This window comes from Megalobrama amblycephala, linkage group LG12 (assembly GCF_018812025.1).
Source record: "Megalobrama amblycephala isolate DHTTF-2021 linkage group LG12, ASM1881202v1, whole genome shotgun sequence".
Taxonomy (NCBI): Eukaryota; Metazoa; Chordata; class Actinopteri; order Cypriniformes; family Xenocyprididae; genus Megalobrama; species Megalobrama amblycephala.
In genome coordinates, this window is record NC_063055.1 from 30,406,129 (window position 1) to 30,427,931 (window position 21,803).

Below are 21,803 nucleotides of genomic sequence, written 5' to 3' on the forward strand. Positions count from 1 at the left end.
TTCTAAGACATGTACTGGGAAAAACATGTTGAGCACAACTATTGGTTTGTCCAAATCTGTTTCGGTGCAATGTGAAGATGAATATTCTCCTCCCTCTGGAGAGATGTGCTGCTTTTGCCTTTATTTGCCTTTAGTTTCCCCCCCCCCAACTTCAGTGACAGGCCTGTTTGTTTATATCCTCCTCTTTTTCTTTCATGTGAATGCTTAGATCTAAAACTGTAGAAAAGACACTTGTCTACCACTGCACTCACAGATATGGGCAAACCCACTAGGTTGTCTTTATTTTTTTAAGCCTTTGAGGTGTAATTCATCCTATACAGTAATTATATTTCCTTCTCAAGTTGTCAAAGCATTCTTAACTGATCCTACAGAGACACGGCAAAAAAATTGGCAATCTTGTCTATGGCTCAGCCTCTGCTTGAAGGCAGAAGAATGATAAAAGAATAGATAGACAGACCTTCCATATATCAGTCCATCCATCCATCAAGAGTCTACAAAATTGGACAGGAGTGATATGGATGGTGGCTCTTTAAAGTGAAGTGGAGGACATATTTCCCCTGCTTTCTTGTTTAAGGATGGCTGTAATCCGCCGTAAACCACTCCCGTGCACAAATCCTCTAACACTAGATTAGAGTACACGACCAAAGGCATTCGTGGACGCACTTCAAAGTTACTGTGGGAAAGAGTTTGCAAATTCACAGCTTGTTTGGAAATCTTTTAGACATCAGACATGTTGTTATATACAAAGAATCAATAAAAAGGACAGATTTAATACAATTATAGCTGTCATATGCAGTGTCCAAATTGGTATATGGGTAGTTAACATTAAACACAGAGACACTGATTTATAATAATGTTTTTATGACCACATATTAAGGGACAAATTAAATATTTATACAAATTAAATATTTAGGCAAAAACCTTTTAAAAATATAAATAATAATGATGATAAAATAATACATTTTTATATTTATTTTGAGATTCGTAGATATTAAGATATGTAGGTATTAAATATTAAGTCAAAGGAATTAATAAACCTGACAGCTTTATATTTAGGTCTTAATCAGTGTATCATTACTAGTTCATTTGAATTTGTCATCGCCAATGTAAGCCCTTTAAATATTTCATTTTCTTGTGTATTTAGAGTTTCTGGAATGTAGTGAAGCCTATTTTCCCTGCAGCCACATGGTGGAGTGAAGTATTTGCAGTCTCTGGCAGTGAAGGCTAATCTCACTGCTGAACTACTTTTAGAGTGGTTTTTAGTCATGCCGTTACTTTCTTTAGGTAAACATTTAAACTGTAGCAGAGCCTTTGAAATCAGACATCACACTTTATCTTCAGCTGTATGTGTTTGATCATCTGTTCACATTCAAATACTGTTGCAGTGACAGTGCCCTGTTTCAGGCTGACATGCATGCTCTTTTAGATCCATAATAAAGCATGTCGGTGCCTCTTGCGGATAAATGAATACACTTCAAAGCAGAAAAGATTAATTGATTCCAGGATTTCAGGATTCCAGTTTATTCTTCTCACTCATCTGCCCCTCATATGTCTGATCAGAATAGCAGTAATGGTGAGCTGTGCCGTACCTCGGCAGCCACTTACATGATGTTGGATGTGCCTCCGAACTCTCAGATGACACAAGATTATATGTTGTAATCAAGAACTAACCAACTTGAGAATAACTGCAGATTTACTTCAGATAAACTTCATTTATTATGTTGCATTTATGATTTATGCTGTTTATTTTGGCTTGCGTTTGTGTGTTTGTTTTGATGAACCTTTGATGAACCCTCTTTTTTTGAATGATTTATATCCGTTAGTTTAGATTTGGATTTGGATATTTGGAAATGTTTTACCCATGACGCATTATGAACTGACCCAAATCTTTAGTAGAGGTTCTCTGTTCATGATATACCCATCAACAGGATGAGATATCAAGTGCACTTTCATTTTTGAAAACCTTAAAACTACTTTAAGTCTGTTTTTGTCTTAAGTAACTTCTCCAAGAGTGAGATTAAACCCACAGCGAAGAGCTAAAACAGACATTGTGAAGTTTTTTGTGTCTTGTGAATAAGGAGATGTTTAAATGGAACAGCTCTACGGTGTTACATAGTGCTGCATTGCAGAGAACCACTTTGCAAAATATGAATGTTTGTTCTAAACTGTTGCCTCGTATTCAAAACTGAATAAACGTACTAACTTTTATACTATGTAATCAGTTATAAGCAGTGTTGGAGGTAATGCATTACTAGTAACACAAGGTATATAGCTAGATTACTTTTTCCAAGTAATGCATTACTTTTAAATTTACAAAGTTACTTTTTCAAATAAGTAATGCAAGTTACTTTGTTGTCCCATTTATTGACTGACAGCTGTCCCCATAATGAGAAACAAATTCCTTAAAGGGTTAGTTCCCCCAAAAATGAACCACAGACTGACGTACAGTGGTTCAGAGCATGTATCAAACTGCTAAAGTCACATGATTTTAATAAACAAGGCTTCATTACGTCATAAGTGTTTCGTAATGTTTGGAAATTTCAATGGTCCACGTGACTTTGGCAGTTTGATACACGCTCCGAACCACTTAACGTGTTAATTTTGTCATCATTTGCTATATACAGCAAACCATCAGATTGAATGCCGATACTCTCAACTGTATTTGGTATAAGGTAAATTTAGGTGTCTTTCCAAAAAAATGAAACCAAATACCAAATGATATAAGTATATATAATTCATAAATTATGCACACCACAGTACCCATGGAAAGAAAAATACAGAGAAAAAAAATAAAAATAAAACACAGTGTATAGTATGTGTACAGTGCAACAGCAAAGAGCTTTTTTACATTTTAGACAAGTTGCGAAACCGAACAGGACCACATGGAAATGCCAATAAACCCCTAAACCACCAACCTTCTTGACCTGACTGCATATAACTACTACAGTTCACTGATCAATTAAGAATTACTAAACACAGCAACATACATGACAAATCAAAACAATATCCTGAATGTGTGTGGAAATTACGTAAATGTACTGAAATGTGTCTTTGCATAAATACAGTGTGCGATCAGGGCACAGAGAGTGCACATACACGGTTTGTTTGCGCATCAATATAATAGACTCAAGTGTGCTTACTGTACAACTTCTGTATGTCACTGCAAACGTCTTTGCCTTGGTTGCAATCATCATCCATCAAAACTTTACTAGCGAGACGCTGGTTTGCTTTATCTGCCTGAGAGTTATAGTTTGCATATCATCTGGCCATACAGTGGTGGGATGTTTTGATGTTCTGTTCAGTCTGTATTTCACACAGTGTGGTTGAGAGCTTGCGTGTTACTGAAACAATCATAGATTATGACAGAGTTTGTGTCTTAAAGGGAAACACACTGCAATGATTAATGTGAGTAATATATTCTCTCTGCCATCTCTGATTAACCTGGTCTTTACAGTAACGCTGTTTTGGAGTGATTGTTTGAAAAAATTTGCTTATTGGATCATTGGACTGAAATCTTTTAGCGGCTTAAAATGAATTGGTCGCAAACAGTGAACTGTTGTATTCTGGTGCAGCTAATTTATTACAAAATAAGTAAAAATACAAAGTAACTTCTTGGAATCTTGGGAAACGGGGAAAAAAAAAAAAAAAAAAAAAACACTGATACATCCAACAAACTGAAAACACAAAAGTCCAAATAAAACAAGGACACAAAATACACAGAATCAGTATTCATATGAATTTCTTTGAATTTCAATTTAATTCTACTTCCTTGCATTTAAATTTGAAATGCAATTCTGCTTCCTGATTTCAAATTAAATTCAAATTTTCAAAATTCAATTCAGAAACAGGAAATAATCAGGCCCTAATAAAACATCTACTATAATATAATGAAATATTAACATTTTTATTTGGTGCTTGCCAAAAATGTATTACTATATTTAGTATACATGCTAAAATGAAGAGGGTCTGAAAGCTGAATTTTTCAAAATAAAAAAACAAATTAGAGAAACCATAGGTGTGAATGTTGACTACCCTTTTTTGAAAAAGCTTTATATACAGTAGGGTTATTGTGAGTCCACGTATAGCAGCTTATCCAGCTATGGGGTATATGAGGTGAAACCATCAATGTCTTTCACTTTCCAGGTAAAAATTCACTCAAAGCCCCTGTCCATGAGTTAAACCATTGTAAGCATGTACCCTTAGATCAGTCATCTAATCCCAGAGCTTTACCTCACATCACGTACCTTAATGACCTTCCCTTACTATGTTTAAGAGTAGAAACTGTCCTCGTACTGACCTCTGACCAGCTTTAGCCTTGCCGTAACTAACACCATTGATGAAAACTAAAGCTAAACTGATTCCAGATCAGAAATAGGGAGCAATTTCTGCTAAAAGCAACAATGCTCAACTTTAAGCTGCTTGTGTGTGGATTGTTTGTAGCCAAAAGCATAACACAGTTCATTTCATTTATCACTCTTGTCCTCAGGCAAACTGTGCTCTAGTGCTCAAAACAGACTACATAAAGCACTGTATGTATAAAGATATGGTTTCCAAAAGTTAGGTAGTGCTATAACCTAGAGGTTACAGCTAAAGAGCCTCAAATATGATGATCCCATTTTTTGAGGGAGAGACTGCTTAAAATTTCAGTATACAGTATTTTCATGTATAGAAACCTATTTATACTGTGTATGAAAAATAGTATGTGTAACTTTTGTTTGGTGACAGAAATTACAATTTGTTTTTTCTAAATTAAAGTATTTCTGCACTGTTAGTATTTGAAGAATTAGAAGAAAGTTTATAAGAAATGTTATTGTTCAAGCCTGCACTGAGTAAACGTCACACGTATGCACTCATGCATACACTAGCGCTCATATTTTTGTGGATAATCTGGAATTGTTGGGATTTAAACAAGGGATGATCTGGGGTAAAGCACAGATTTAGACTGAACATTCCCACAGATACCAGCTACTGACAAAACAGAGAGGACTGTGTCACATGTACATGGAGCATCATCATGAACATATAGGTGCCTTTGTGTTTTTTCAAGACTGTTAATCAATTTAAAAAAAAATAATAATTTAAATTAAATGAATAATTAATCAAATCATTCTGTTGCACTCCATGTATTTGAATTCAAAAACATTTCTTGTGTGAATGGTAGTTTTGCGAGGATAATTTGCTCCAATAGTAGGGAACTTCTGTAGCACATTTACATAATAATCAGGGGAATATATATATATAATTAAAAGAAGTTAATGTGTCAAATTGACGGCCTTAGTTTTTCCTAATCCTTCTCAAGAATTCTCAAGAATCAAGTGATTGTTCTATGGTCCAGATTTTCTGCATTCAACTAAATAATATACATAAAGATGGTTGTTATTCTTTGTGTATGCTGTGATCCATGCCATATATACATGACATACTTACTATTTATGTATGCCATATTGATAAAGTGCTCACATACTCTACTTTGAGCATGCAATCAGTTTTGCACTCATTGCTTCTCTGACATGTCTGTGACCTTGTTTGATGGATTAGCCTCATTATGGAGGTACAGCATGTATGCATTGATTTATGTCACATTACATTTCAGTGCTCAAAAATGCTTAAACATCTGATTCAGGATCAGCAGTTTCTCTCCACATGTAGTTAGGTGTTTCTCAAACTACGAGCACTTTTAACACTGTGGACTAGCATTCAGAGGTGGAAATGACATTTTAGGAATAAATTGCCAGACTCATTTATTCAGCCAAGGCTAGTTTCGTAGCATATGATTTTATGCATCTTAAACACACACAACTAAATAATAATTTCTGCATAATTTGACCAAATATAACTTAATTGGAAATGTATTTTTTGTTTATAAATCACTATTATAACTTTACACTTGGCGTAAGGCTTGGATGCAGCTGCTCGGCCATGGAAACCCGTTCCATGAACCTCTCTATGGACTGTTCTTGAGCTAATCTGAAGGCCACACGAAGTTTGGAGGTCTGTAGCTATTGACTCTGCAGAAAGTTGGCGACTTCTGCGCACTGTGCGCCTCAGCATGCGCTGACCCCGCTCTGTGATTTTACATAGCCTACCACTTCATGGCTGAGTTGCTGTTGTTCCCAATTGCTTATGATACCACTAACAGTTGACCGTGGAATATTTAGTAGTGAGGAAATTTCACGAATGGACTTATTGCACAGGTGGCAACCTATCACGGTACCACGCTTGAATTCACTGAGCTCCTGAGAGCGACCCATCCTTTCACAAATGTTTGTAGAAGCAGTCTGCACTCCTAGGTGCTTGATTTTATACACCTGTGGCCATGGAAGTGATTGGAACACCTGAATTCATTGATTTGTAGGGGTGACCCAATACTTTTGGCAATATAGTGTATATTTGCTCTTGTTACAACACAGATCCTGCAATATTAAAACAAGCCATTTTTGGAGCTTGATTTAAATAAATGCTGTTTATAATGAGGAGGACATTTCAAGCTGTGAAACTTGCAGGATGTTTTAATGGTACAAAGACCTCTAATATGTCAAAAGACCAATTTCATTTCTCATGGCATGACCCCTTTAATATTGAAAGTCATGTAACTCATGGGTAAAACAGTAAAATCTATACATAAGGCATTTGAAAAGTACCAAAAAAGTACCATTCTTTTTCTTGTGTTTTAGGTGTGCGTACCAAGCAAGTGGAAAATCTACATGTGTTTCTGCTGGTATGTGGACTCAGACGAGTTAAGGATCCTCTGTATCTTTTAGAAGCTTTTGAAGGTATTGCTTTTCTATAAAATCAGTACTCATTCTTCATGAAATATAAACTGTATCATTAGGATTCTTGTATTGTTTATAGACATGTGTGTTCAATCAAATTTGTTGATCTTCTCTCTTACAGAATGGCACAGTCAGAACCCTCTAGTGGTCCTCATCATCATTGGTCCAGTGGTAAGAAAGAAAGTGACTTTATTAAAACAAGTGTTTAGTTCAGGGTGATAACTAGTGGTCCACAGGCCAGATCCAGCTTGACAATTTGTTTTATATTATTTATTTTTTTTAACAACCCTTTGATTTTCATAAAATCCCTGCTCTTCAGCCACACATATTTGATGGCATCTTATGAAATCAAATGCACACTAATGTTCAAAAGTTTGGGGTCCGTAAGATTTTGTTTGTTTGTTTGTTTGTTTTTTGAAAACATGAATACTTAAAAAAAGAAAACTTCTATACCACAAGGATGCATTAAATTGATCAAAAGTGACATTTATAATGTTTCCAATGATTTCTATTTTTATTTTTTTTTTAAATGTCTTATTTTGAACTTTTGAAAATATTAAAGGGTTAGTTCACCCAAAAATTCTGTCATTTATTACTTACCCCCGCCGTTCCACACCCGTAATACCTTCGTTAATCTTCGGAAGACAAATTAAGACATTTTAGTTGAAATCCGATGGCTCCGTGAGGCCTACTTAGGGAGCAATGACACTTCCTCTCTCAAGATCCATTAATGTACTACAACACATCTAAATCAGTTCATGTGAGTACAGTGGTTCAATATTAATATTATAAAGCGACGAGAATATTTTTGGTGCGCCAAAAAACTAACGAATAAATGAATCACGTGACTTTGGCGTTCTGAACAGCAGATTCGACACACTGATTCATTTATGCACCGAAGCTTCCTGAAGCATTGGTTTGAAATTTGCCATCACTAAATAAGTTGTTATTTTGTTTTTTTGGCGCACCAAAAATATTCTTGTCACTTTATAATATTAATATTGAGCCACTGTACTCACATGAAACGATTTAAATATGTTTTTAGTACCTTTATGGATCTTGAGAGAGGAAATGTCATTGCTCCCTATGCAGGCCTCACGGAGCAATCGGATTTCAACTAAAATATCTTAATTTGTGTTCCAAAGATTAACGAAGGTCTTACGGGTGTGGAACGGCATGAGGGTAAGTAATAAATGACAGGATTTTCATTTTTGGGTGAACTAACCCTTTAAGCAGCACAACTGTTTTCATCATTGATTATAATAGGAAATGTTAATTAAGCACCAAATCAACATATTAGAATGATTTCTGAAATATCATGTGACACTGAAGACTGGAGTAATGGCTGCTGAAAATTCAGCTTTACCATCACTGGAAAAAATTACATTTTAAAATATATTAAAATAGAAAACGGTTATTTTAAAGCTGCTGTCCGCGTTTTTTGGCCCTCTAGCGGTTAATAAACAGAACTGCACGCGTCTTGCGGAGGAACATTCTAGCCGGAGCTACTTTTCTCTGTCTATGTCTATGGCGAGTCACGCAGTTACTGTGATACTCTGCGGCGAGACCTACCAGTCCGGTCTGAAATATTCAGAATATAAACACTTATTATAAGTGTACCATAATGATTCAGGATAAGACAAAAACACGGTTTGGAAAATGTATTCATGTTGTATATTCTCATTATATAATTTTTGTAAATTTTTAACACAAAAAAAGTTGCGGACTTGTAAAAATATTTCACAATATTCACAAGTTCACACTTACAAATAATTAGATAGGGTAAAAAGGTATGCATATTCGGCATGCTGTCCGGGGGAGAGCTCTGAGCTGTGAATTTGGCCCGAACCCAGAGTACTACCCCCATATCCCTGGCTGGGATAGGAACTAAGCAAAAATTAGGAGTCGGGTGGCAGATGTATGCAGAAAACTGATGAGGAACTGAGTTGGCAATGTGTATATAAAGGCCTCCCCTCCATGCTGATTGCATAGATCATTTGAACGTACTCCTCCTGAACTTTATTAATAAAACATAATTTACTGTTTAATTGCATTTTTTTATTAAATACATACAGCCTTCTTTTAAAAACCTTACCATTAAACATACCTTATATCCTTATATACCATTAACAACATATCTTACCGACCCAAAACTTTCGAACGGAAGTTTAGTTATGTCTTGTAGTACAAATGACCTATTACAAAAACGTTTTATTATGTAGCCTATGTTTGTTTGTTTTATTATTTTAGTATGTTTGATTATCGTGTTTACTCACCTGTTCAGTGACGTGTAGAGCTACTCTTCTTTGAAAACCTGTGGTTACTGAAAAATGTGTTTTAGTAACATTGCTACCTTTTTGTTTGCCCTTCACTAAATACATTGTGTACATTGTAGTAAATTCCCTAGATAATCTATTCCTCGAAAGAAACTAGCTGACAAGCCCTGGTCTAATTATTCCAGTTAACACCCATTCCTGCTGCCATCACCACAGGTAAAACTGTGAAACGGATCCACACGTGTTGTATATCCTCTCGTGACTACTTAACATCATCTTATACATCCTAACATCCTTTTCACAGAAGCTGTATCAGTTTTTGCGCATGTGAGCAACATGTTTCGGTAGATTCCAAGGTAGTGCTAATTGGATGTAGCAAAGATAACAACATTAGCGTGCATTAAGCTGGAATTATCAGAGGCATTTAGAGGCTCACTCGAGCTAGAGCAGTGGAATCATGGAAAGGATTGGGACTGTGGGGGACTAGCATAAGCTGTGGACTATTAGTAGGCCTGCAGTGCTATATGGTGCTAGGGGAGGCTTGTTAGCTGCTAGCAGCTAATGGCTAGCCTGTGGCAGGCCATCTGCCACTCCAGATTATGTGCCAAGCCTAGGTGCTGCCATTCCGCCAACCCCGTAGAGAGGTCACCCTCCCCCTCTGGGCAGAATCAAACTAGTCACAAACATGGTCAAATATTTTTAGAAATAAAGAGATTTTAAAAGATTGAAAAAAGGGAGGAGGAAACAAACAAGCCCAAGGCAAAAAAAAAAAAAAAATGTTTGCTTCCCTAAGTATGTCTGGGGAAAAGGTTAGAAGAGAAACAGGAACAGAGCAAGTCAACACAAGACCTTAAGCCCAAATTACTTCCTGTCTCAACCATGAAAGTTTTAATATAGAAATCTGACTGCATATGTTCTGCTTCATTTGGGATCAAGCACCAACAGTGTTTTCGCTCCACCATATTTGTATTCTTTTCTGGCTGTGTCTATGATGGCCCATGGAACCATATGGTAAAAAGTTGTGAAATTTGGCACACTGATTGGGCGGGGTCTAATGGTGTGTTCAAGGTGTTCTGTGAAGTTTGTATTTAAAAGTTGGGAAGTCATAATTACGATGTCAGGTGCATTCAGATAATTTTGGCCAGAGCAAGATGGCCATGTTCCAGCAAAAAATATAGCAGGCATGAAATGAAAAACTTCTCTAACAGTGAGTACAATTGAGTTCTCATGTTTTCTTGTGCTTGAATATTTAAATTTGCAAGGCTTAAATACACGTGTAAAGGATAAACTTTTGTGAAGATGCAACACTGGCTTCATCAGGACAGTTCCATCAATTGTCGTTCGAGCGCCATTTGTGCTGACAGTTCGTATTTGAGCCTTGCTGTATTTTGTAGAGATTTCAATTTGTGTTAGCAAGTATTTAATTATTTTACCCAGAGAAAAAGATTTACATTATGCAACTCCATGCCTTAGTTAATTAAAAAAACATTGGTTTGTTATATCTGCCTTTTTCTTGCTATAGCCGTTGGTTTTAAATTTATTAAAAAATCGGACGATAAATATTGGTATCTCTGCATCTCTATTTTTTATGTCAAAATGTCAATTGGACCTTCCACTGAAAATGTCAGCCTTCTTTCTGGTGATGTATAAAGGACTCCGATCCTTTAGTCTGCCCTATCTTTGCATGCTCACATTCATCAGCCTCCATTTTTTAATGGAACGCCACATCTCAAAGCCCAATAAATAACCGATATATAGAACCAATTTCCCGTCCTACATTTCTTCTCATTTTATTATTGGTTTCACTCAGATGTACTTCACACAATACAAAATAAAAAATCTATCACTACTTCCATTTCATCACGACTTTAACTCTACTTCGTCAAAACAAGAAAAAGAATGTGCATCATGTGTTTTTGCTTTTTGATGTGTTGTAAACTGAGTTGTTCATACTACACACATTCATACTATATTGAACATACTTTTCAATGGTCACAAAGTTCGTTCTTCTTCAAATGTATTGTCTTCTCAGACACTATGTGATTTCAAATGCAAACTCTGAAGTGTAGCTTGAAGTGTATTTTTATCAGAGTTATTGAAGTGACTTTTCTAGGGCTGACCCCTAATAGTCCACTAAATCGTAGTCGACATGAAGAGACTTAATTGACCAAATTTTAATTAGCTGGGTAGTCATAGAAAAAAAAACCAAAGGAAGTGGCAAAGTCCGGGTGTGCCTCATACGTCCTAAAAAGTGAAGCTGCGGGCTCTTTGATCGCCCCCCTGGAGGCTGGATGCAGTACAGGTCATAAACCCCGCCCGCTCAATGCAGACGAATGAGACTTAAGTCAAAACATAAAAATAAATTATGCTTCAAATAAAATTTTCCGAATGATGGTTTTGGTCATTTAAGGTAGTTGTTATCACGCTGATTTATATTCAATTGTTCGTTTTTGTGATAAGTTTGATTTTAGCTAGCAATTTGGTGCTATAGAAACGGGGCGTGTCGTTGTGACTCACAGTTGATTGACAGCTTCTCTGAGGACTGTCGGAGCTTCGAGGGGAGATTGAAGATAAATAAATAACTATTAATTTTCAATTCCTGTGTTATTTCACACCGACAAAATGAGCTGTTCAGCAGTAAACTGTCCTAAATGACCTACAGGAGCTGACGGATATCTGAGCTTTTCTCGGTAACGTTAAATGTGGGCTTCATAAGCTAATTAATAAACGTTATTAGTTAAGATAACACGCCTAACGTTAGCCATGACGGGAAAAAAAGCAGGTGATCGTTATCTGGCATTTATAATTATTTTTATGGGTATAAAATAATAATTAGCAGGATAAAACTAATGATAGCCTACTCTAATTAATTATAGAGCACTATACAATCAATCTCCTGTAACATTAGTTTAAACATTTTATTTAAAATGGCAGGACCATTTCTGACATTTTAGAGTTTCTAGAGGCATATTATATTGAGTTCATCTACTGAATTTGCTGTTTCAAAAATATCATTGCTCTAGAAACAGAATAGCCTATTATTTTATAGGTAGAATTTTAAATTACGTATAATTTATATAGCCTATTTAAAATACAGTACATCAATGATGACGCAGCTGTCTGGGCAGAAGTTTGATACCGCGACTCCGTCTCCGGGCTCCACTGATGAGTCTTTCTGCGCATGTCCTGGTTCCAAACTTTTTTATTTATTTTTTTTGACGTTTTTGCGTAACGTGTCAGCGCCCATAGGCGTCCGTTTTGGCTTCAGTTCAATACAATGGAAGGAAGCGGCGTCGCGTCGTCCATTTTTTTTTACAGTCTATGGCAAAGTCACGCAGTCCGCGATAGACAGAACATTAACATGGCTGGTCCATGTGGTAATTACAGTATGTCGAGTAGGAAATCCAAACCTTTGCCTACATTCACTTCAAATATGGCTTATCATTTGTAACATGTAAGTAGTAGTCTGCGTTATCCAATTTACATGCCCGCTTGCTCTAATGTTAACCTGGAAACCTGGATAAATGTGCCCTATTACTTGCCGCATATCCAAGTGTTCATGCAGAGATCACTTAAATTTTTTCCTGATAACAGCAAAAATAACATAAAATAGTCCAGCATTTTTGGTCAAACAAATAAGAGTAATTATATCATTCGTAACTGTAAAGGGTCTACTTTTTTATTTGGGTGCACTCACAATAACAACAAAACTCATTCTTTTATAAAATAAAGGAAACAATCAGGATACGCTTTCTGTGTCTCCGTGAACTACTGTCTGGAGCGTGTCACAAAAGTGAATTGAAACTCATACTCATTCAAGCATATATTTGCCTCACAGCCATATTCTATATGTCTATAGTCAGCTTGAAATGTCTATAATTAAATGAACCAATTTAATTATTCTCTGAATATGTTCTCCGTATGAAACATGCATGTCTCTCTATAGGCTAGATGGCGAGTCAGCATCATCAACTTCATCTTTGCAGTTGACACTGACTGAGAAAGCACTAGTTTAACAATAAATTATTAAAATGTTCAGTAAATCTCCTTGCTGTTTTTGCAGACACATTTATAATCATTGCTTTTGCCTGCGCGCAAGCTTTATGCACTTTAGTATCTCATTATTATGGTTTAGTATTTCTTTGTAAAGTAGAAGTTAGCAATGTTACATACCCTCTAGTCTTTAAGTAATTAAATTAATAAACGTGTGACTAGTCGACTATTCTCTTAAATGTGCGACTACTAGTCGACTAGAAAAATCTTAAGTCAAGAGCAACTCTTTTTTTTTTTCTATATCAAATGCCCTAGTTTTTTTATATATAAAATCATAAACTATAAAAGGAAATAAATGTTGTCAGAGGATCATACAATGACAATATTTGTCACTGCAGCTTTGTTCTTCCCATCTATAAATATTTTCTCTTTCCATCCATTGGAAAGACTTCACATAAAATTCTTGTCTGAAATTCTCTAAACAGCCAAACTTTTTGCACAATATGATCACCAAAATAAGTAAATAAATAAAACATTAACCAATTCCCACACGATTTGCTTGCATTCATATCCAGCGCCTGCCAACAGATCCTGTCTACTAAATCACGGTGGCTTCACTGCTCCTTCATTTCTTCCTGAACTTCAGTACCTTGAGTGTTTGAATGTGGCCTATTTCTGCAGCCACCCATCCTCGAGCCCCAGCGATTTCACCACAACAACGCGTTGCTTCCTTCTGCCACAAAGTGACTTTTGTTTTTGTGCTGTGATGTTTCTTTGAGATTCGCACATCAGGTGGAGACACATTTTCCTTTTTCTTGTCTATTTGCGTCTCCAGTGATGTTCAAAGGCTTTCTTGTTTGAGTGTGGTTGGCTCCGGGCAAACCGATGACACTGCCAGTTCTTTACATGTTCTTGTAAGCTGTGGTGTGTTTTTGTTTGATAAGAATATCTGGAGAGTGGTAAGACTCATTGTTTCTTTGGGGAGGCGGGGTTCATGTTGATGACATCAAATGGATCCCAGATGTCTTGTGTCTTTTCCACCTTCTTTTCGTTTGATGTGAAAATAATATTTAAAGCTGCATTCCTAAAACATGCTGAAACATGCCTCTTTAATTACTGTACCTGTTTGTAGCTGCTTCTCATTAACCACAACTAATACGTTTCATTCAAATTAGGTTTTATTGGTGCTATTTTATTGGTGGTTTCTCATTTCCAGTGAGTTTATTATTTTAAATGCGTGATTCAAAATGTTAACAAATATGCTAACTTTTTAATATATTATAGGCTCCCAATACTGATTTTCAGAGTCAGTGTTAGTGTAAGATAACCAATATTGAGAATATTTTTTATTTGTGATTTTTAAATCTTTTTAAACAAGTACAACAATGAAAAAATAATATGCATTAAGAGTATACAGTTCTGCCCTTAAGACTTTTGTTCATCATTGAAACAAATAAGCATAATTTTAATTTAAATTAGAGATTTCTGTTCCTCCATTGACAGTCACTGCAACTACAATTTTGTCGCTTCAAAAAGTGATCGTAAAACTAATCCATATGAAATAGAAACATTGCAAACATATTTTTCATATATCTTTAAGGATCTTTGATAGGGATTTGTTCTTGTGTCATCTAAAATCTAATATAAAGATCATTTAATAGCTTGATTCTTTGCTTGACCTTATATACTGTGCTCCTTTGGGGAACGATTAAACAGCATCTCCTGTGGGAAGGACTGATCACACGGTTTGCTCTTAGCGAGGAGCTTTAGTTGAAGCAATAATCTCTAATTTTGCTATCACTATTGGATTCAAATGTGCATCAAATATCACATTTCACTTAGAAATAATGAATAGGCAGATAGTGGAATCAAAACAAACAGGATTTGTAGAGAGGCTGTGCCACGCTCACACGCACATTTCATCTTTGACCCAAATTGCATGTGCTTCGGCTGCTGCAGCCTCCCTGGCCAGCTAATACACGCAAAGCCTTCATCATAATGAATCAGATTGAACAACAACCCCGCCCTGACCCTAATCTCTGGAAATCTTTGGGATTTTCAAATGCGTTTTTTTTTTTTTTTCTCCCCAGGACAACTGGCCATGTAGGAAATTATGATCAGTATGAAGCGTTGTCTTGTCCACAGGCCATGATTTGGTATTATTGACAGGATTTTACAGACAGGAAAAGAGAGCAAGAGGGAAAAAACAGCAACATGGGATTTGTGCTCTTTATTGCTTATAAGCAAAGATAAGCCATAGGAACTTCTGCATAATAACGAAAAGACATTCATCCCATTTCTCATCACAATGTGACCTTAAGTCACTTTTTATGTTGCTTCTACGCACATGTATCTTGTGTGAAAAAAATGTGAACTAAAACTTAGTCACAATGTTGCTACAATTTTAGGACCGCTTTCGGTTTTATGACCAATAGGCTACCGATACATATTGGGTTTTTTTGGTTGTTTTTTGTTGTGTTTTTAGGTATTTTAATTTTTAACAGTAATAAAAACGAATAATAAAATAATATTATTCTAGATCTTGAGCAAAAATTGATGCACCTCATAATATTTATTTCCATCGAGAGATGCATCATTTTTTGCTCAAGATCTTGTATTGACAATGCAAGAGGTGAACACTCTGTAAAGTCTCCTCCAGCACGTCCCAAAGACTTACACTGAGGTTAAGGTCAGTGCCAATTTATGTGTAAAAATGATTCTTCATGCTCCCTCCCAACAATTCTTCCACAGTTTGAGCCTGATGAATCTTGACATTGTCATCCTGGAATATGGCCATGATACATCTTAATAAAACATATAACATATAACATGCTAGAAAAATAATAATCCCTGTAATAATGATCCATCCATATATTTTATTTTATTTTATTTTATTTTATTTTATTTTATTTTATTTTATTTTATTTTATTTTATTTTATTTTATTGTTTTCTGATGTATCATGTGACAGTGACACCAAAGACTGGAGTAATGGCTGCTGAAAATTTAGCTTTGACATCACAAAAATCAATATTACCATTTTTACTGTATTTCACATTTTTTATGTTTTTACTGTATTTTTTACCAAATAAATGCAGCTTTGGTGAGCATAAGATACTTCTTAAAAAAAAAAAAAAAAAAAAAAAAAAAAATCCAAACTTTTTACTTAACTTTTGATTATTTCTAGTCTATTTTTATTCAAAACCAAATATTCATGAAGAACTATTCTTTTGTGTGATATTGCTTGGAGACCTTTTTGTTTTCTATTTTGTTTTATTTAAAGTTGAATGACATTTCAAATAATTTCTTTGTAAATATTCCGTAAACCTTGCCAAATAAACTAGTATTTAGTGCATTAGGGTGAATATTTTTCTGTGTAAATGTATTTTATTAAATATGTGATATTTCATTTTAGATAGATCCAGTGTTTACCGCAGAGGTTGAGGAGAGTGTCAAGAGGTAAATATCATCTCACATCTTCATCCTCTTTCCTTGATCTGCTCTTTTTTTTTACTTTCGTCTCCCTCCTTCAGTCTTTGGTACTTGATCTTTAAAGTCTCAGTTTCTTATTATTGGCACTAAAGACCCACACATATGCACATTCATCTGCTTTTTTCAATGTATCATTAATCTTTCCAGTATGTTTGTGTTTAAATTCCCTTTTTTTATAAGGAATAATTTTTCAAAAATAATGAAATGCCCTCATTGTAAACTGTTCCTGGATGTTTTGAAATATATTCATGATGTTGTGTGTGTGTAGATCTGTTGGAGTGTTTCTGGCGGCTGACTTGAGTCAGGAGGAGCTGCATGCTGCCATGCAGAAATCATTTGCCCTGGTCAACTCGTCTCTTTCAGAGGGAATGTCTGCTGCCATCTTAGAGGTTTGTCAGGGAGAGCTAATTTAATAAAATTTGTTATATAACAAATTATGGAAATCTGAGTGAAATGTCAATATTAACTATAATAACTTTAATATGAATGTTGATATTAATATTAATAGTAATCTGAAGATTGTACAAAGTAACATGTATCTTGAGCAACACTGTGACAGTGAATTGTACATAGCAGTACATACTACACACCGGTATAAACATAAGCCGAGTGGTTTTAAGAGCGAATGGTTTCTACTGGAGCTTGGTTCAACACAACACAATTACAAACCGTTCTTGGCCTGAAATTCTCAGCACCATTAGCTAACCGCGCTGAACCGTGCTGGTAGAATGAGTGTAGTGCCGGCAGCACTTAGGATTGGTCATATGTCTATTACCTGGCTACCTCTCCACAGTGGAAAATGAAACCATTTCTGTAAAGGCTGGGCCGGATCGACATGGAATAGAATGGTTAAGCAACAAGAATGGTTTAGCTTTGTAATGATTTGGCTATAGGTATCCATGGATACAGTATGCATCAATATATGTCACATAACGCACAATGTGTCATCGTTTTCGCAGGACCGCTTTTTGTAGTCTCAGTGTGGACAGAAGGCCAAAATGTATAGAAAAATGTATCCAGATTAGTGTAGATGTATCCTTTGTTCAAGTGAAACATGTCTGAAACAATCATTATTTTTGCTATTCATTTTATCTGATTGCTAGTGCAGGAATCATTTCTAGCGGCTTTGAAACTGTGTTTGTTTTGCCCGTTATTAGATAGGATATTATGACCACAATATCATTATGGGGATCTAGTTAATCTGTGTTCAAACTGACAGATTAGTTCAGCCCACAGTGGGATTAATGTGTTAAGTAGCTGTTATCATATTTTCCTCAATAGTTCCATATCTTTTCAGTATCCCATATGTGAACAAGCCTAGTTTGAAATGGCCAATGTGTCTACAGAGAATTGAAGTGAAAAAGGTTGTTGCCATTTACAAAAATGCATTCACAATGCTTTTCCTTTTAAATTGTTACAATCAGCTAGCCCATAATGCTTGATTGCTATCTTACAGTGAATGTTCCTGGAGCTGAAATGACACTCACAATGTCACAGTAATATTTTCAGTGAGCACATATACTGATGGACTACCTTGAATGCTCTTAAGTCACTTCGGATAAAAGCACCTGGAAAATGAATAAATGTAAATGCATTGTGCACAAGGCCAAACAGAGTTAATGTATTGCAATCTGTTGTATTTTAGGCAATGGATTTAGGTTTGCCTGTTTTAGCGAGGGATATTCCTGGAAATGCTGCCATAGTTGAGCATAAGGTCACAGGACTGCTGTACTCAAGCCCTCAGGTAAGATTTACAAAGGTTTGGATTATTATGCAGAGTTTATTTTTAATCAAATGAAATCATATCACAGTGTTTTTCATCCACATGTCTTTACTCCATGTTAGGAGTTAATCGCAAATAGCAAAAAATAATGAAAAAAGAATGCGATTGTGCAAGATCACAGTGAAATCCGATGCATTTAAGGTTTCTCTTTTGGGTTAGTTCATGATAAAAAGAACATTCTGTTATCATTTACTCACCCTCTTGTTGTTACAAATACTTTCTGTCGTAGACCATAAAAGGAGTTATCAAAATGTTCACACTACTCTTTTCCATAGAATGAAAGTGATTGTGATAAAAGTATTCATAAGTAATCTATATGACATATTCCAAGTCTTCTGAAGACATATGATAGGTTAAAGGGATAGTTCACCCTAAAATAAGAATGGTTACTTTGGTGTTGTTCTAATGCCATATGTCCTCCTTTCTTTTATGGTTCACAAAAGATGTTCCAGACATTTAAATACACATAAGTACTAGCAGAAAATACATTTAAAGTTTGTTTAATACACATTGTTGTCTATGGAAACGGCAATAATAGTCCTTTTTTAATTATAATTTGACTACGTGTTTTATTCATATCAGATACAATATTGTATAGGTAACTATATAATTTACTCTATTGTTCTCCATCTTCATCCGTCACTTACTTACATGTATTTCAGAGAAGTGGGTGAATTTACTTGATGTAAATCTGACTGATCCGATTCTCTGAATTGCGGCACAAACTAACATGGCGGTGCCCTGTTGTGTATATTGATCAAATAACATGATCATTTTAAAGGTTTTTAAACAATAAAACACATTCACTTACACATATTTGAGAATAGAAATGTCAGATAGTTCATGAGATAGTTTGCGAATATTTTAAATAAAAAAAGGAAAAGCGAATTCAAAGCGATACATCTGTCATACAGCACCATTGTGGCTATAGTGTGTCACGTGAGAAGCTTGACGCATTGCCATGTAAATAATAAGGCTATACATTCTAAAATAATAGTCACCTGAAAAACTCACACAGCTAGAATATTTTAAACTTGCGTGTGAAAGGGTTAAATAAAACATTACGTTTCGGTTTGTTTTCACTAAACCCTATGGTATGGTATGGTACGGTGAAAAACAAACTAAATTTCAGTCTGTTAGTCACATACAGCTTTTATATGACTTGGAATATATGAAAAGAAAGTTGTATAGGTTTGGAATGATATGAGGGCGAGTGAATGTTTGTAATTATTAATGAATTTTCATCTTGTAATGCTATGACTTTATAGTCTTTATTCATGTTTTTCAAAATATTAATACTTTAATCTTGTAATGTTACTTTATTCTTGGAATCTTTTTTGTCACTAAAACGCTGCTGTAAAAGAGTCATATTGACTTCCTCTTGTTAGCGCCGTGTCTATCTGCTGGTGACTAAGCTTAAACCTGTTTTGGGTCTTTAGGGGGAACAGACAGACTTAGCGTTCATTGTACCGCCGTGCTAAACGGCTGAGAGGAGCCCAAGGCAGCTTAAAAGTTCAAAGGGCAAAACTTCTATCCCTAAACCAATCTGCTCCTCTGAGCAATTTCCAACCATCCATTTATCATGCTTATCTCAAATGTATTAAAAGCAATAGCGGATCTGAAAATCTCATGCCTCTGGAGAAGCACACTAAATTGTATATACACAAAGCATTGATGTTTGTTTGCAAGTCAGCTTGATTGTGACCATGTGCCCCTCTTTACATTTGTGACCTATGCTAAGCTTTATCGCCTAGATCAAAGAGCTGTTCCATGACAAAGTGCAAGCTTCTCTTCTTCTCATTAGACTCTTAATGACTAGGTCAGTGTGCTACAGTTCAAACCACCTGCTTTGTGATTTGCATGATGCCATTTGGAGGATTAAATGCATTACTATAGTGGTGAAATGCACTTACTGTTGTCCCACAGTGATAGAAACCAGAGAACGCCTGGCTCGCAGTCTCCACTGGACTCTAGAGCAGTGGCGTGTTCTCTGTAGTGACGAATCACGCTTCTCTGTCTGGCAGTCCAATGGACGAGTCTTGGTTTGGCGGTTGTCAGGAGAACGGTACTTGCCTGACTGCATTGTGCCAAGTGTAAAGTTAGGTGGAGGGGGATTATAGTGTGGGGTTGTTTTTCAGGGGTTGGGCTTGGCCCCTTAGTTCCAGTGAAAGGAACTCTTAATGCTTCAGTATACCAAGACATTTTGAACAATTTAATGCTCCCAACGTGGGAACTGTTCCAACATGACTGCACACCAGTGCACAAAGCAAGGTCCATAAAGACATGGATGAGTGAGTTTGGTGTGGAGGAATTTGACTGGCCTGCACAGAGTCCTGACTTCAACACATTAGATCACCTTTGGGATGAATTAGAGCGGAGACTGTGAGCCAGGCCTTCTCGCCAACATCACTGCCTGACCTCACAAATGCACTTCTAAGAATGGTCAAAAATTGCCAGAAACACACTCCTAAACCTTGTGGAAAGCCTTCCCAGAAGAGTTGAAGCCGTTATAGCTGCAAAGGGTGGGCCAACTCCATATTAAACCCTACGGATTAGGAATGGGATGTCATTAAAGTTCAGGCAGGCATCCCAAAACTTTTGGCAATATAGTGTATTTAAAAAATAATAATAATTTATTCCTGTGATGGCAAAGCGGAATTTTCAGCACGATTACTCCAGTCTTCAGTGTCTCATGATCCTTCAGAAATCATTCTAATATGCTGATTTGCTTTTTATGAAATATTTCTTTTTATTATCAGTGTTGAAAACTCTGAGTTGTGATGCTTAATATTTTTGTCCATTTTTTTGTCCATGCCCATTTTTTCAGGATACTTTGAATATAAAGTTCTAAAGAACAGCATTTATTTGAAATAGACATTTTTGGTGATATTGTTGGTAATATGTCTTTACTGTAACTTTTGATCAGTTTAACACAACCCTTGCTGAATAAAAGTTTTAATTTCTTTAAACAAAAAATACTTACTCTGATAATGCATATTTAAACTGTTATATACTCTCTTAGGGCTTGTTTGGATTTTATTTTTTATTTTTTTTTAAACCTGTCTGACTTTTTGTCCAAAGAGGGGAAAAAAACACATATGCAGAACACACATTTTCCAACAAAGATATAATGTATTTGGAGTTATATGATGTCTCCTCCCACTCTACAAGTCAATGCACTAACTGCAAAAATTAAAGTAATAATTAAATTTTTGGTGACTAGAAAAATGCAGCACCAGTGATGACTTGGGCCCTTCAGTCCACAGTAAGCAGGGTCATGCTGCTGTGACTTCACCCTTGCAGGCTCACTATTGGCTGATTCGGAGGTTGAAGGTGGCTATTTTGGGTTGACATCATTGTAGTCCTTAGTTCACAAAACTAAAGTGACAATTCAGTTAGTCGGTCTTAGATTTTGCTGAAAGTTACTTTTAGATTTTTTATAAAAGTCTCCTGCTCTTTGACAAGTGCTGCTTTTTACTTTTTTTTT

At 35.7% G+C, this 21,803-nt stretch overlaps 1 protein-coding gene across 2 annotated transcripts in view; it reads left to right on the top strand.

Moving 5' to 3' along the window:
• Nucleotides 1–21,803, top strand: part of glt1d1 (glycosyltransferase 1 domain containing 1) — a 43,560-nt gene that overhangs the window by 18,459 nt on the left and 3,298 nt on the right. For both annotated transcript variants that reach the window (XM_048210509.1, XM_048210508.1), the window contains exons 7-11: nt 6,675–6,773; nt 6,895–6,944; nt 16,457–16,500; nt 16,802–16,922; nt 18,179–18,277. In XM_048210509.1, coding sequence (XP_048066466.1) covers nt 6,675–6,773; nt 6,895–6,944; nt 16,457–16,500; nt 16,802–16,922; nt 18,179–18,277 — 413 coding nt within the window. The remainder of the gene's footprint in view (nt 1–6,674; nt 6,774–6,894; nt 6,945–16,456; nt 16,501–16,801; nt 16,923–18,178; nt 18,278–21,803) is intronic.